General features: G+C 46.1%; 1 protein-coding gene across 1 annotated transcript in view; it reads right to left on the reverse strand.

Annotated features, from left to right (window-relative positions):
• Positions 1–3,897: 3,897 nt before the first annotated feature.
• NAV1 (neuron navigator 1) overlaps positions 3,898–17,443 on the reverse strand; it is a 234,224-nt gene continuing 220,678 nt past the window's right edge. The window contains exons 22-31 of the mRNA XM_056844035.1: positions 16,900–16,997; positions 16,646–16,741; positions 14,756–14,915; positions 13,937–14,172; positions 13,466–13,617; positions 12,367–12,438; positions 11,824–12,020; positions 10,605–10,723; positions 9,675–9,872; positions 3,898–4,040 (exon numbers count right to left, since the gene is read on the reverse strand). Of these exons, the coding sequence (XP_056700013.1) occupies positions 3,948–4,040; positions 9,675–9,872; positions 10,605–10,723; positions 11,824–12,020; positions 12,367–12,438; positions 13,466–13,617; positions 13,937–14,172; positions 14,756–14,915; positions 16,646–16,741; positions 16,900–16,997 (1,421 nt within the window). The 3' untranslated portion in view covers positions 3,898–3,947. The remainder of the gene's footprint in view (positions 4,041–9,674; positions 9,873–10,604; positions 10,724–11,823; positions 12,021–12,366; positions 12,439–13,465; positions 13,618–13,936; positions 14,173–14,755; positions 14,916–16,645; positions 16,742–16,899; positions 16,998–17,443) is intronic.

Genomic DNA, 17,443 nt, shown 5'->3' on the forward strand with positions numbered 1-17,443 from the left:
AGTTGTATAGGAAGGCAGGGAGAGGAGACTGAGTTTCTTTACGGTGCCTAAGTAGTTCAGGATGAAAGGCATCCACCAGACTATTTACTGAGGTTATCACCTAAGGAATTCTAAACAACACTGTGCAAGAAAGCAGAAATAAGCCCTGCAGAAAAGTGGTTCAACATAATCCAGCCTTTGCTCCCTGTATTTCAAGCACTGAAGGAGGAAGATCTAGCTTCTGGCCTGTGCCTACAAGGCCCCCATAGGCTTCTTTCCATAGTCAGCGAGAGTAAGATCTACCAATGGCAGCCAAAGGACCCCTCCTCCCTTTCTTTGATTTGATAACATTAAGGCAGAGTTCCAGCACCACGGGAAACTCCATGATCTTATAATTCAAGTTGCATTTTTGCTCAGATCTCACAGTTTGACAGCAGCACAACTTTGATTTAAAGCACAAGAGCTTGCGCCATTTGCCTTCCATACCCGTCCTTGTGATAGGGTAGTCCAGTGCTTGAAAAAGCTTCTCTTCCTCCTTTCCTCTACCCATGCCAGTTAGGGCTTTGTGCATGAAGTTAACCAGAAAAATACAGAATTAGCTGCACCATTTCCACGGTAACCCTTTCCCTAAAATCCAATCTATTCCCTCTCCTAGTCAAATTTCTTTGTGGATTTTAGTAGCAAATAAGTTGCTTCCTGGCAGTTTTTAAAAAAATCAATTACCACACAGGCAAAACATGCCTACCAGTTTTAGATTAATTCAAAATGGGCATAGTGAAGATTAGCAGCCAGTTGAATACAGGCAGAGAGTCTTCAAAAAGGCTGGATGAAGATTTCCCCATATTATATTTGGGACAGAGACAATCCTTACCAACTCCAGAAAATCCCTGCAAATGTGTGTACATTACTCGTATCGTATTTTGAGGCAAAAATCACTAAGCGTCTTGCTGTTTTTCTGATAGTTTGGTTTTTAACTAAGATTATTTTTGAAATATGAGGCATTCTGGAATGGAAAGGCTGAGACAGCTGCTGGGAAATGAATGAGCAACAGGAAAAATGTAGAAAGGAAGAACTATAGAAAAGAGAAGGAAAAGAAAACCTGGAATGACTTTTTTTTTCATTTTGACCAAGCAGGAGCTTGTTCTTTGGCTGAAATAAAGCACTTCAAAATTTCCCCCAAGTGCTTCTACATTTAATTTTGTTGATAGCACCGTTCATGCACATGCGAGGAGCCTTTGCCTTGGGGTTCAACTGGCCTCTCTGCTGACGAGAGGGGCATCTTGGTGCTGTGCCCACAGACCCTTCCGCTCTTAACCAGGTCTACCACAAACTCCTGCTGCTTGTTTGTGACATTTCAAAATGCTTCACCCTTGGTTACACTAGGATAAAACAAAACGTTTTGACTTAGGAAGAGTCACTACGGCAAAAGGTAAGAAATCCTAAACTGCATACATTCTGTCTGTTGACTGGGCAATTACAGAAGTTGGCACATGATCTAGAACCCTGAGAATCGTTCAGTCTTATTTTGTTTAAAAGCACATTCTAAACCTCATCGTTGCAGAGGAAATACTGAAAATATGGTCAGTGTCACCTAAATGCTCAGAATCAAACGAGGGATAAACATGATCTCTAATTATTCAAAGTGCAACCCCTGAACCTATTTGGCACGCAATACCCACAGCCCTAGGTAATAGTCCTTCAGTGTAAAAGGGGCCCTAGTGACTTTCATATCATAAAATCAGTGAGAGTGGATGGTTAGATGAGCACAGTGTGTCCATCAAATATAACTACAGCTTTTATATTGGATACAAATGAAATACAACTGAGGGTATGAACTAAAAGATCTTCACACCTGGTGAGCTGAGATTCTGCTGCAGTATGAATTAAACACATATAATACTGAAATTGGAAAAGCTCAGCTCTGCAGTTTGGGGAATCTAAAAACAATTCTGGTTGATTAAATGATGCAGAAGAGGAAAGTTCTTAAACTGCCACAGATTTCTACTTTGTTGGCGCAACTGTTAGTATGGGTGAAGTGGGCTAGATCTGGCCCACTGAAAGGTACCACCTCCCCATTCTCATGTTGCCAGAAATTGGGCAACATGGCCTAACTGGTCTAATTTATCCAGCAGGCTACATTAGCAGCTATGTGTTGAGCTGCTGGTTTAAAGCCCCTCTTGATCAATCAGCCTTCTCTTCCTCTTAAAAGTAGCCCTCAAGGAAAGCTAGCTGCTGACCAGAGCAGTATAGAGTGGGTGCTCATGAAATGTGTAAGGAACCTACCTAACCAAAGATAGGTAGACTGAATACTTCTGACGCTACCCTACCCTGGCAGAAATTCCACTGAAATTCACTTGAGGCAAACGTTCCAGTCTATGACCAAAAGCCCAACGCATGCCAATGTCCCAAGTGTAATCCAAATTGCCGTCAAAGTACTGAAAATAAATCTGATTTCTGTTTATCTGTTAAGATAGCTGAGACCACCAGGGGGAGGAAGGATGAGAATCAGCTAGAACGATTTGGGAAGCCCCTTCAATGATGGCTCCATCTCCAGAAAAGCAAAGCAAGTGGCAGCTGAGACTCAATGATACTTAAAAGACAAGGTGACCTTTTCACTCAGCCTGACGAGTCTGCAGTTAGGCATCATAACTGCACATCTAAGAGCACTCTCCCCACCCCCTGTCCACAAGATGAGCAGCAGAGAAACTGAATTGAGCAAAGAGGATTCATAAGCAGGTAAGGTGGAGCTAAGAAACACATCTAGCTTTGGTGACATTTGATGGTGCATCTGTCTAAGGGGAACCACAATGAAATGCTCTCTCCTCTCCCCAGTTTACAGGCATCTTGTGCTTTTTAAGGATGGAATGGCAAAGAGTGAGGCAGGAGGGGAGGGAGCCCAGTCCAGCAAATTGTGCATCGCTTGGTAAGTTGTGCTGCTGAGTCAAGCCTGTGTGCATCGTGAGGCAAGCTGCAAGGACCCAAAAGGCTGATTTAGTTACTGGAGGCCACCCAGTCAGCACCAGTTTGAGTTAGGAGGGACTGCAGTGATGGAACCTACGACGTGGCCGAATGAGAACAGGAGATGAAAGGAACAAAACACACAACGAAACGAGGTGGCTCCTCTTACAGTGGCTCCTTTTACAGCCAACGCCAGGCTGTAAAAATAATAATGACAATTCCTTGAACCAAAGAGTGAACACAATGGTCCAGCTTAGCCGAAATAAAATAAAGGGGAAAACAAAACAGAGTTTATTGGGAATCTGGATGTAAAAGGACCATCATGCAGATTAAATAAGGAGGGCACAAAGACAGGATTAACAGTCCTAGGCCTTTGCCTACGTTTGTGTTGGTAGGTCAGCGTGGGGGGGGGGAAGCACCCAGAGAGTGCCAGCAGTTGGTCAGCTGCAGCAAAAAACATCTTCCGCTCCGATGTATACAGGTTCCTTTTCTAGGCTTCTGTTTAATTTTATTTTAAAAGTCCTCCTTGTAGGAAACCCCAAACTTTGCTGCTGCTGCTCTGCCTACCGGCATTTCTCTGCAATAACGCAGTGGCCAGTTGTGGGGAGTTCTCAAGAGTCCGTGCCTCGCATAGGAACTCAGATGAGGTGCACCCTGGATCCATGGGATTTACTCATTCTTCCCTTCCCCCCCCCCCCCGGACACACTGCAAAGCCAAGGAGTTTGTGACAGAGGCACAAAGCCTATGAATAAAAACTGGCATTTTCCTACCACCATAGTCATGGGGGGGGGGGGCAGCCAGTATCTTCCAGAGGAGGAGCAAAGTGCCTCTCTCCTCGTCTGTCCGCACAGACCGCAAAGCAAGAAACAGGCTCCTCCCTGCCCTCTGTGGTTCCTGTCCTAGGCCACAGGTTCCAGATACAAAAAAACAAAACAAAGAAGAACGAGGAGCGTTAAGTGGCCGAGACCAGCTCACTCCGGTTGCTCACTCCATCCTGATCCACTCCTCTTTAGAGAGCAGACTGCACGTTTGGATCCAGGGTTTCTCGATCTGGAGACTCAATGTAGTTGGCTGCTTCCTGGAGCTTCAGCAACATGGCCATCTGCACGGGGATAAGACAGGTAAGTAAGAAGTTGCAATATCTCCGGCCCCTTTTCTGTATACACAAGGCACTACAGATGTCCTTCAGTGTGTAGAGCTTGAAAGTCAGATGCCACATGTCTGGTGGTCAGAGCATTAACCTACAGAAATACAGGAAGGGCTACTGGGAATTAGGATTCCAGACAGGCAGGGAACAACACAAGGATTTCTTCTTAGTGTCTGTTTACTATGTAGACTCGGAAGAAGAATTGGGCCACTTTCACACATGCCAAATAATGCACTTTCGATCCATTTTCAATGCACTTTGCAGCTGGATTTTACTGCGTGAAAACAGCAAAATCCACCAGCAAACAATCATTAAAGTGCATTGAAAGTGGATTAAAAGTGCATTATTCAGCATGTGGGAAAGTGCCCTTGCAGTGCCATCCTAAGCAATCAATGGGCTTAGAAGAATGCAACGCTGCTTAAGGTAGTACTGCAAGAGTCCTGAACAAGAAAGCAACAGAGGTTTTAGCCCCTGTGGAACAAAAAAATGAGCTCAATAGTCCAGCAGTCCCATATGTTGCTATTCACCTGCTCCAGTAGTCTGTCCTCTCAAGTCCTCAGGTAAGGAGGGAGGGGAGTTATCATCTTATTTCCTTTCCTTCTCTTAGGATTGTTGATGCGTGCAAGGCTGGTCCCAGCCTAAGCAGAGCCCAGGGGCTGCTCATGCTGGTTCCCTCCCAGGCCCATGAGACATTTGGAGCTCTGTTCCCCAGTGGACATTGCCTTGGTTGCCTGGGCAACACTGCCATTCCCTCTCTCTTTCATGTCTCTCAGCGTTTGACCAAGGCACACATCAGCATCAGGCAATTGCCCTGACAACTGCAACAGCAGCATTTTCCTGTTTGTGGCTTGGCTGCTCAGTTGTGTTGGCACTGGAGCGATCCTGACCACAGGGATGGGATGTATCTTCCAAGTGCCCTGATAGGGACATCTCAAGCACAATTCATATCCAGTTCTGCAAAATGGAGTCTGCTATTTATCACCTCCAGCTACATTCAGAGAATTAAGCCTTGTTTATAGGTATAGCCTTATTTCAGTCATGAACATTGTGAGTAAGGTAAGAGAAAGCCTTGAATTCCAAAGGGATAGAACAACATGTGCGGGGAGTTGCCTAACTCGGCTCAATCAGCTGAGAGAAGGATTCCTCCTGGGAGGGATCACACTTAGAACATGGGTGCTTCTGAGTCACAGCTGTTAGAGCTAGGTACATGAACCTCCTAAAAAGGAGTCTAGGGGTCAAAATCAAAACTAACAGATCTGGAACAATGGGGCTGGAGGAACAAGCAAGCCCAGCTCATGGCCCAAGTGAGCCTCTTGCTCATTATCATTATGTATCTTTTATCGCTCACTTTCTCACTTATAAGGCTCAATGTAGCATACATACCATTCCTCTGTGTCCATACATCTAGGCACTGACCAAACCCAAATCTTGTTAAGCTTCAGACTTTTTAGACCCTGCCAGGGCATTTCAAAGCTTTTTTTTTGGGGGGGGGGGAGTTTGGTGGATTTGAAATGGTGACTTCAAGGCTAGTTCATCAACTGGACAGATGAGAGGTTTGTTCTAAGGATGCGCATTTGGATATATTCAAGCTGAATATATATTCAAGCCACTCACAGGCACGAGTTACGTTCTCGTAGACTTCATAAGTTATCACCCTGACGATTGTCGCAAGCTCACTATAGACTCTCGTCTCCATTATCTAGTTCTAATCTGGGGCACCACGCAAATGTATCTCTTGTGACTCAGCACAATTCAGTGTTTCCTCATGGTGCTCCTGAGCGGGGGTGAGCCTACGCTCCATGGGGGATGCTTCCAAGTACTTGGCCGCCCTCCCTTTTTTCCCCTTGCTGACCAAGGATCTGGTCAAGATCTGGTCGGAAAAGACAAATGGCGTCCTGGTAGCACCATCTGGCCCAGGAGATCCCAGTCCATGATTCTAATGCCCCTGACTCAAGAGAGTACTGTTCCTCCCCAAGATTTTTCTCACATTCCTTCCAGAATTAAGCTGGCAGCATGGAGAATTCTATGTAATCTATAGTCAGATAGGGTGACTCAAGTGCTGCTGCACCCCATTAAGTTGTCCATGAGGCGTTTTTTATTGAGGACTAACGGAGACATTTGTCTCTCTGGGCTACTGGCAATGGTTTGTCCAGAGCTACTTCTTTCCTGTTGTCAATTTTGGCTACCTCGACTACAATTCGGCCCTTCATGCTGAGTTGGACTCTCTTTCTGTGTTCTTTTTTCACACCCAGACTCACAGAACTTTTTTTACAGGGACATATCAACCTCTATCCCAGGGTATCTCCACCTGTTCCTCAGTGGAGCTTTCCCTTCAGGTTGTCTCGACTCATGAAACACCGTTTGAGCCTTTGGCCACTTTGGGCCTCTCTTTGCTATACCTATGAGACTGTCTGTCTGGTCACAATCACATCGGCCAGTCATGTCAGAGATTTAGTGGCTCTTTGTGGTTCCTCGCCGTTTACTAAGTTTCACGCTGTTGAGTGGTGTTGAAACCCGAGCTTTCTTCTACACAAGGTATCGTTTTAACAGTGTTATTGCCTACCTCTTCTTCCGATGCGGAGAGGGCTCTATACTTTTAAATGTATGGAGGGCCCTCCCTTCTTATCACAAAGAACGTTTGCAGGAAAAACATGTTATTGCTGTAACGACTGCCGTAAGGGTCACCGAGCCTCCCAGTAGACCCTGTCCAGGTGAATTACCTCAACCATTTAACTGTCTTATGAGAGAGCATGCGTGGATGGCCTGGACATGATCTTGGCGCACTCCACAAGAGCTTACGCTGCCTCCGTCATCTTTTCGTCTAAAATTGATCTCTGAGACATCTGCTCAGCGTTGTCATCATCGACCCCTTCTACTGTCATTAAGAACTATGCGGTCGACGTGGATTCATCTAGAGAGGCAGTAGTGGGACGTGCCGTATTATGGTCATTGTTTCGGTGATTGTCCCACACCCACCGTCCTGTAACCGAGCTCGCTACTCTCCCAATGTGGGACTGCATAGAAGCCATTCAGCTGAAAAACAGAGTTTCACTTACCTGTAACTGTTGTTCATCTGATGGATCTTCTATGCAGTAACACATTCCCTCCCTCCTTCCCCGCTGTGGGACCTCTACGCAATCATGTGGTTATTGGTTCCTTGGCGGCAGGTTGGAGAACTGGAGGGGAGAGTGCTCCCTCCCCGTGTCATGTGACCGCTGGGCGGGAAGGCTGCATGCCCCGAGGGGAGGGGGAGCACTCTCACTTTCGATTTTGCTAGAAGCTGACAAATCTTATCCGTGGCTGGCCTGCGCCTGCTCAGTCCCCAATGTGTTACTGCATAGAAGATCCATTCAGATGAACACAATCTTTTGTTCTACACTCTTCTGCCACCTTGTGGCCACAGGCTCTTAGCACTCCACACTACTACTCCATACTGCAATTTTAAAGCAAGCTCTTTTGTGATGACGAACACACTTGGCTGCTCAGGTCACCAATACGGTCAAGCAGTGCAGTGCAGTGTTCCAGTCTTGCCCAGGTGAACACTGAGACACAGCCATGCTGAAAAGTACTCTCAATATCTCTTGGCCCCCTTTTGGGCCCAAAGCAACTGCTATAATGCAAGAGAGGGATAAATGAGAGCGGATGTTTGAGTGACAGGGAACATCCAGAAGACAACCACTATTGCAGTTATACAGCTGTTCCACCAGCAGCAGGATTATCCAAAAAACACTACAGGCATTTGCGGAGTGTGTCAATCTTTTTACCCAGCTAGTCACCCACCATGGTAGCCTGCACCATCAACTGCCTACATAATGCAAGGCCTTCCAAGACAAGATGACGATGACCATGAATCATTCTGATGACCTCTTTTGTAACACTGGTCATCCCAAAGGATCCTTTGCAAAACTCTTCCTGATATGCACACATCTTCTTTTATTTAACCCCACTAGTGTGCTAAATGCTATCTGAAATACTCAAATGTCACACAGTCACTGCCCAGACACCTTGAAAGCTACAGGCAGGATTATCTTCCCCTGCTAAACATTCAATGTGATTATGGCCCTTGGCACATCAAGTGCCACTGACTGGCAAGGCTAGGAGGTTTGCTCAGGGCCTAGGGCTGTCTCCGTGGCTAATGTGAGTTGAACTTTGGGAAACAGATGTGAATTCTAATCCACATTCTTTCTCCCCTGCCAACTTTTGTGAGACTCAGTGGGAGGGTACAGGAGTTTACTGTCACTGGGGGATGGACTCAGGATGCATGGGCCTCTTTCCTGTAGTTGGATGGAAGGACCCAATGCAGGTCTCTTGACCAAGATTCCTCAAAACTTGGAGGTAGCCCCAGTTGTCCCAATAAGCATTAAGCTTCAAACACACACACATGTATATGTTTAGTTAACCACTACAAATTAAACACCCTGGCCTGGGAGCTAAGCAGGTACAGCCCTGGTTAGTATTTGGATGGGAGACCACCAAGGAATACCAGGGTTGCTATGCAGAGGAAGACAATGGCAAACCACCCTTAACTTGCCTTGAAAACCCCATAAGGGGTTGTCACAAGTCGAGTATGACTTGACAGAGTTTTTGTTCATTCCTCCTGTCTCCAGGGATATAAAATTTGGGTACGGCCACAAGCACCAGCCCCTGGCCACATGCCAGTTGGCTCCTGTCTCTTAGTCCATAGCTCATGCCCAGTGGATTTGGAAGAACTGGCCACCTGGATCCAGGACCAGCCTGATATACCTGATTATTTTTGTTTGATTTACATGTTTGTATTTTAATTGTACATTTTTTATCCTCCTAAGCCATTTAAGGAGACAGATAGGGAATAAATATATTAAGTTTTAAAAGTGAGCAAGTAAATCTGTCTTCCTCTAAGAAGTTTGCCAAGGGTTGGGTGAGGAGAAGGGGAAGACTAGTTTGCGGCAAGCATAAAGGACAAGGCAGAGATTGCTATGATTCAGGGGTGGGGACGAGACAGAACATGAACTGACTGCAACTGATAGTTTGGGGTGAAATTCTCCAGTTGAGTTCAAAGGATGGATCTCCAACTTTTTAAGAATTGTGCGACAAAACTCACTGAATTCATAGGGACTATCAAACACAAAATAAGCTTCCATACCAATCACTTCTCAAGTTTGCTTATTACCAGGATGAGATCTTTAGAAATAGGACAAAAAAAGTTCTAAGTAATGACATTCAAAAGGTGTTTCCTGGTGAAAGTAAAGATTCACTTCTCTTGTATTACCCCCACCCCTAAAGGGAGGCTGAGTCTGCAACTTCACAGACACTGGAAATTTGTCCCAGGAGGCCTGACTGACTGAACCCCTCACCCACAGGGACCCAGTCTATTGACAACCTCTGCTCTCAATGGGTTTCAGCCCTGTAACAGATGTGCTGGCTACAGCTGTTGTTATGGAGGAATGCTTGGCAAAGTATGATGGAGGAAAGATGAGCTGGCCCATGCATCCAACGAGCACCCCTACCCAGCACTGCCCACTTTGTTCCCTTAACAACTGCTCCAGCATCCAGAAGATTTTTCCAATGTGAAAAAGGTTTAGCTCTTCCTCTGTAACCTGAATGACGTACCAAAGGGTCTGATTCCAGAGAATTTGGTGTTGTATCCTTGCCACTTCGCTCCTCTGGGGGCGAGACAGTGCTGTGTGGCCCCACACTAGGTGGGGGAAGATGATAGAGCTTCGACTGGTCTTGTTGGGCCGATGGCCATGGCAACGTGTCTCGCACCCACTCCACAGGGTCCTCCCAGGCAGCTTTCTGTCCATGCACCTGTCATGAGCATAGGTGACAATGAATAACAACATTTGCCAGAGCATGACTGGCTTTGACAACATCATTCAGAGAAAGGAGTTGCAAACATGGGCAGTGGCCAATCGTCCCATCCTTCTGCAAGAGACAGAGTGGAAGCTCTAAGAAAGAAAGAAAGAAAGAAAGAAAGAAAGAAAGAAAGAAAGAAAGAAAGAAAGAAAGAAAGAAAGAAAGAAAGAAAGAAAGAAAGAAAGAAAGAAAGAAAGAAAGAAAGAGGAAGAGCAGGTGGAGCAGGTGAAAGTTTTATATGCCAACTTTCTCTACCACTTAAGGGAGAATCAAACCGGCTTACAATCACCTTCCCCTCCCCAAGAAAACACCCTGTGAGGTAGGTGGAGCTGAGAGAGTGTGACTAGCCCAAAGTCAACCAGCTGGCTTCATGTGTAGGAGTGGGGAAACAAATCCAGTTCACCAGATTAGCCTCCACTGCTCATGTGGAGCAGTAGGGAATCAAACCCGGTTCTCCAGATCAGAGTCCACAGCTGCAAACCACCACTGTTAACCACTATACCATGCTGAGTTCGCTAACCTTCAAAGAAAGTAGCTTTATTCAGACTCACTGCCTGCTATAGGCTTTTGCTGTGACTCATTTAGGGAAGCACAATAGGGTCACTTTGTAGCCAAGCAATCCATCCATAAGAATGGGGTATAAGCAACAGCCACTGGAGTACATCTTTAGGAAAGGGGAGATACCTTGATCCCATCCTTTGCTCCCTCCTGAAGGTAAGGGATTATGGAATTGTTCCATAAATCAATGAACCAGGTCCGGAAATCTTCTATTCCAATGGGGCACGATAGGAAGAAACAAGGGCCTAGAAGGAGAAGGGGGGAAGATTAGCTATTAAACTGTGTAAGAACCTAGCCCATGTAATATTTTGATCACAGGGGTCCAATACTATGCTACAGGGTCTGTGCTTGACAGAGGCAGTCGGTGTGGTGTAGTGCGTAAAGAGCTGAAATGGGACCAAGAAGTCACTATTTAATGGGAATGAATTGAGTTTAATGGAAGGAAAAAACAGAATACGTGTGAAAGATGCTGATCTAGCTATGATCCAACTTTCAAACAGAGAAGCCTTTTGAGGAACCTGCAACTCAGAATGCATAAGTACACTAGGACAAAGACTACTTTTTGGTATCCTGTGTGCACCAATTGCATCCACTCAGTGTGATTCATATTGTCCTTTGCATCAAAGGTGTATCCTTTCCTACCGAAATACAGGAGGGTTGTCAGTGTGGGCTTCTCCCTTAACCCATCTGTACTTTTGTTGGAGGGAAGCAAATTCTGGATTGACCTCACTGCAGACACAGTCTAGGCATGCAGAGGGGCCTGACAGCTCCTAAACTGAGGATTCATATCTGGCTCTTATGATATTTGGGTTCAAGTGGCTGATTTTGTTACTAGGTAACTCACCAAACATGAATGCAAGGAGGAATTTTATGGCATTGATGACAGTCCATGTGGCCAACTGAATAACTTTAAAAAGTCTATTCTTAATGTCAACTGCTGACATCTGCTAAATCTATCAAAGTCCTGCCCCATGTTCTGGAGATGCCTTCAACAGATATACTGAAGAGAAATTGTAGCATTTGGTTGGGTGCAGAAGAAACCAGGGCTTAATTTGAGACATGGTTCAGACTCTTGGAACATGGAGGTACTAATTAAGAATACTACTGGGTGCGCACAGAATACTTTTGCCTCATACCTGACTAGCTGACTGAGATAAGGGCAGGGGATCCCTGCTTCCATATAGCCTTGAGTTCTGGAGCATCTCTTGCAGAAATGAATCAAAGGACACAAGTTGCAACTTCACCTAAACTGCCTATCATGTTCCCAGATCCTGCATTGCTACTTCCTGTCCCAGCCTCCTGCACGACAAAGGTTGCCCCTGATAGCAACTACAGTCATCCTTACCAATGAGGAAGTCGGATGTGCTGTGCTTCTCTAGGAAAGTATGCAGGTGGTACCAAAGCTTGGGCACCCAGTCCAGCACGCGCAGCAGCTCCTCCCGGTTGGCATTGACATCGCTGTCAGACTCGAGGAGCTTCCGGCGTAGGTAGCGCACCAGAAAGCCATTGGCAGGCTCCACGTTGTTGGAGAAAGTCAGCATTCTGCAAGGCAAGTGCCGGATTAAGAATGGGGAGAAAAGTTGACACCTGAAGCAAACTACTCTTCCAACAAAGCTAATACACCAAGCAGAGTAATGAGCATGTAGCCTCATCCCCTCATCTGCTCCTCTGCCCTAGGGTTCGATTCCAGAGAATTTGGTGTTGTGTCCTTGCCTCTTTGCTCCTCTGGGAGTGAGACAGTGCCGTGTGGAACAACAATGGATTTCATACACATGTCATGAATCCTTCCCAAGGCAGTGTTATAGTTTTAGAATCTGGGGCCTGATAGAGCAGAGGAGGAGCTGTGCCACCCCACTGTCTTCAGTGGATTTGAAATTGCTGTCATTACCTGAAGCTGAGGTGCAAGCCATGGTTTGGAGTCATCTTCACTGGCTGATTGGTTGTCCCAATGATGTAGGGGCTGGCAGGGGAGAGAAGCAACAGGCTTATCAAGCACTGCATGTTTCATTCACTCTCTGCAGGAGCATAGCTGGACACCATTTCCTCTCACACCTTCTCACTCTCAACCCAGCAGGATTATTCACTAGGGCAGCTGCCTCAAAACCTTCTCAGGAAACAGATTCTTGGCTAGGACTAGGAAAACATCAGTCTTGTATCAATGCCACCATCAGCTCATCTGCTCCTACAGAAGGACTGTGGAGAAAGAGCATGGAGGAGGGACGTTTCCTGTAAGAAATATCCCTGTAAGTATAGGGAGTCATCCTGGGACTGATAAAAGATGATAAGGAAAGTTTGGCACACTTCTTTACAGGGGATAGAATGTCTGAACTTCTATGGTATCATCTGTATCTTTCTTCTGGACCAAAGGATCTGGATACCCATGATGCTGGGAACAAGCCTCTCTTCATCCAATCCACAAGCAGAGATGCTGATAATGTAGCAAATTGATGGATGACCTTGTGTTGACAAATATGCCAGAAACTGAGTTTAAAGGTATGAAGAAGGGCCCACCTAGCAGAACATACGTGGCCTCATTTGGCTTTCAGGGGAGTTTTGCCTCTAGTCTACTAAGCAGGAGAACAGAGAGCAATACATTGACAGACAGGCAGGCAGGCAAGCAGCTTTGGTTCTAGTTCACGATTAGGAACTGACTTGCTTCTAAACATTTTGCACCAGCCTTTGACAGAAGTTGTTTGCTCATGACACAGAATTAGGAGTAGGGAAACTCATTTGCTGGGTGCTCAACACAGCAGCAAGATTCAACAGTGCTCTCATCCACTGCATGGACATTAAGACAGTGATGCAGGCCAGAGGGAACAATAATGGTATGGTACCACCAGCAACTTCCCAGTGTGAGCTGGAGCCTAAGCGCACACACACACACACTCTGCAAAGACTATCACACCTTTTAACTTTAGAACATCCCCAAGGGATAAGACCACCAACAAGGTACATAAGTATAATATTATTCTACAGTATTCTCTTACCATTTGTGGTACTTGCAAGTGAGTGCTCCATTGACAAGCTCACTTATTGAGCCTGGCTCACTGAGATCATCAAGCAGAATGACCAATGGCACATCTATCCCTGTTTCCCGATCAATCTGATTGGCCAGATTGGAGAGGTAAAGTTGCAAGTCCTAGTAAAGAATAATGCAAATGTTGGTGATGTGCCAGCAAACAGAAAGCATACACGATTAGACGTTTAATGCAATAATACAAAGGCGTTAGGAAGGGAGTTCACATAATTGTCAGCCCGAAAGACTGCATGTTGGGGTGGGGGAGTGGTGAAAATTGGAGGGGCATGTTGGAAGGTTTGAGGATGTTCCTCAGGCTGGAATTGCCAAGAGATCATGAGCCAGGAATGCTATCAGAAGGATGGCACTGGAGGGTTAGAGAAACTTTGCTTGTGTATGTGCAGAAACAGGGGGCAGCTAGTCCCAGCCAAGAGCTGCAGACCTTGCATGACTGCTGGTGCATGTTGAAGGTGTTGACGATGCCATCTGTGACCTCACGGCCCGAGCGCTCCACCAGATACTCAGCGAGACGATTGGTCAGGTAGGTCTTGCCCGTTCCACTTGGTCCTGAGAGGATGAGGCGCCGGTGCTTGAGCAGGAGGCTTATATAATGCTGCATCATGGGCTTGGGGATAAGGGTCTCAAACACCAGACTGTCCACACACTTCTCCTTCAAGCCTGTGCAAAAGGATGCAAAGGTTACAAAATAAGCCCTACCCACCATGCCGCCTACAACCACAATGAGATTTCCTGCTGGCAAGACATCTATCTGCTGTACTAAAGTCCTTTGTAACAGTCAAGTTTCCTTCATCACAGCAGCAGATCTTTTCTTCTATAATAATTTCCCCATCCTTTTAATGCTGCACAGCTTCGTCACCTCCTGCCACTGAGCTGAGCCCTTCTCCTTTTGATAGCTTCATTCATTCCCACCCAGCTCATTCTCGCTAACATTTCTGCCTCGGTTTGGAATTCTTTGATGCTTCAGCAGAACTGCCAGGTTAAAGGAAGACCCAGCGGTAGCCATCAAGTTTCAAGTGCAGATCTTTATCTTTAATAAAAAGTGCATCTCTGGGCTCCACTACCAAGATTGAATTTGCCAAGTTTGCCAAACATGCTTTCATTTTTGAGCTGCCTGTTGCCTTTTCCACTTAGACCCAACACACTACAAACAGCCTGGAACTAAACTGAACAGAAAGCAGGTGTGGCCAGGAATACAGTCGTACTGAATAAATGTAAAAAAAACCCCAAAATGTTATAGTACCTTTCAATGTTACGGCAATGCTAGTCACACCACGCCGGCAAGGTGGCAGCTCTGGTGGCTCCGTGTCCAACACCCGCTTGACGTGGCTGATGCTGTAGCCATAGACAGACTCCATGCTGAGCCCCAACGTGGCAGCAGGATCCATCTTGGTGATGTAGTCCTGGGTGAAGACAGAGAGTGACCCAGTTCAGGTCAGGCTTAAAAGAAACAGGGCACCAGGGCTCCTTGGATGTTGGTGGTGATGGTGGAATCAGAAGCTTTTGTACCTGTTGACCCCAGCAAGGCTTGAACCCTCTCTCTGCTGTAGATTTTTCCTCCTGAGTTCCCACCACAGCCTGCTGGTGCTAATTAGTCATCCAGCTTATCCAAGTAGAAGAAGGCAATGCAGCAGGAAGCCATTTATCCATCAGGGCTGCATGATACTTCACTGAGAGATAACAAGGACTTTTTCTCCATCTCCCACACTTGGGGGCACCCAGTGAAGTTGATGAGCAATAGGTCGAACACATGAAGCTGCCTTATACTCAATCAGACCCTTGGGCCATCAAAGTCAGTACTATCTACTCAGACTGGCAGCGTCTCTCCAGGGTCTCAGGCAGAGGTCTTTCACATTGCCTACTCACCTAGTCCCTTTAATTGGAGATGTCAGGGATTGAACCTGGGACCTTCTGCATGCCAAGCAGATGCTCTACCACTGAGCCACAGCCCCTCCCCAAGGGTTCAGGACAGACAAGAGGAAATAATTCTTTACTCAGTGAAGAATTAAATTGTGCAAAAGGACATTGTGAGCATAAATGGGGAGTAGATTAATGGAGGATCGATCCAGCAATGGCTATTAAGCATGGTGACTAAAGGGAACATCCTTATTCAGAGGTAGCAAACCTCTGAACACCAATGTTAGGAGGTAGCATCAGGGAAGGCCTTGACATCTGTGTCCTGATTCTAGCCCCCCTTCCCAGGCAACTGGTTGGCTGTTGTGCAAAACAGAATGATGGACTACATGGACCACTGGTCTGATTCAGCAAGACTGTTCTCATGTTCTTAAGCAATCTGCTGCTATTGGATCCTTTAATACTTAGCATGTGGGTAGCTAAGTAATAAAGTGATTTGAAACACTGTTCAAATCACTTCACATACATTATCAAAATAATGCTTACAACAACCCTTAAAATTAGGGCAGCAGCAGTATTCTCCACATCACAGATGGGGAGGCTGAAAGAAAGTTGCTTGACTAAGGCCATCTAGAAAGGTTTTGTGGATGAAGTGAAATTTGAACTAAATCATTTCTCTCTTAGCAGCCGTGAGAGTCTATCTTAGGATCTACTCATCTTGTGGGGCTGTTGAACATGGGATGTGCCCCTCCCCCATTTCTTCCTCTGTGGCTTCTGAAAGTACATTCTTGGCAATTCAGTACATCTGACTTTAGGTTATTCCTATTGGCCGTTGTAGCAAGTTTCTCTCTCTTTCTCTGTCAGCACCACTATCTAAATCCTCCAGCCCAATTCTCTATATTTTCTACAGATGAAGAAGAGTAAATTTTTATACCCCACTTTTCTTTACCTCAGAGTGGCTTGCAATCGCCTTCCCCCTCATTACAACAGGCACTTTGTGAGATAGGTAGGACTGAAAGAGTTCTGAGAGAACTGTGAGTAGCCCAAGCTCCCTCAGCAGGCTTCACGTGGAGGACTGGGGAATCAAGCCCGGTTCTCCAGATCAGTCGTCCACTCTTACCCACTATACCTCATTGGCTCTCTATAGCCTCATGAGGGGAAATCAGGACAGAGCATAGTTGTGCAGTGTTAGAACACTAGTGACCCCATTATCTCAGAGCTTTCAAATAAAACTTCTGAACATGACAGAACAGCCAAAAAGCTGCCAATATCATCTCACCTTAAAGACCTGGCAGACAGCTTCATCCAGCATTTTCCAGTCCAGTTTCCCATTCACTTTACTGCTGCCCAGATAGAACTCCTGCTGTTTCAGGTCCTGAAAGCCAAAGGGAGGCAGAAATGTGACCAGGAAACTAAGGCTACCAGATCATGGCAATAGGAACAAGTAAGTAGAGCCCTCAAGTTCTACAGCTGGAAGGCACAAGTATTGCATCTGTTTCTCCCTCCTCCAACTTCCTTTTCACCAGTGCTTACCCCTTTGATGATATGCTGAGGTGGCATGCGCACTACAATTCGCAATGTCACCTCGTCCTTCTGGGTGCCAACAGTGATGCCATCCATTGGTGACAGCTCTGAGAAAAGAAAAGCACAGTTGGATACATGAACATGCCTTATTAATGTGGAGTGGTATTGCTGGGAACGCCTGCATGTCAACAGATGAACATCATTAATGTGCTACCCTGGAGCACATGGCCCCTCTACTGCTGCCTTCGTGCTCTCTTCACAGTCTAGGACATGACTCCACATTTTTTCCAATCCATCTTGTTCCTTCATTTCTTCTCTTTTAGCTTCTGGGCAGCCCCTTATCTCCTGCATTTCCTCACCCCTTGTAGGTTCTCCCTCTGAGACACCATAAAGCCGTCAGCCAGGCAAGGGACAGTGTACTCACAGATGTCATCTAGCTCAATTCCCCAACATGAGGGTCCTGCATGCTAGTTCATCTCCCTCCTTCCAGGCCACACAACTGATCCTTGCTGAAGCCCCCTAAAGAACCATTTCCCTCCTTTAATAAAAAACT

This window comes from Euleptes europaea, chromosome 2 (genome assembly GCF_029931775.1).
Source record: "Euleptes europaea isolate rEulEur1 chromosome 2, rEulEur1.hap1, whole genome shotgun sequence".
Classification (NCBI taxonomy): Eukaryota; Metazoa; Chordata; class Lepidosauria; order Squamata; family Sphaerodactylidae; genus Euleptes; species Euleptes europaea.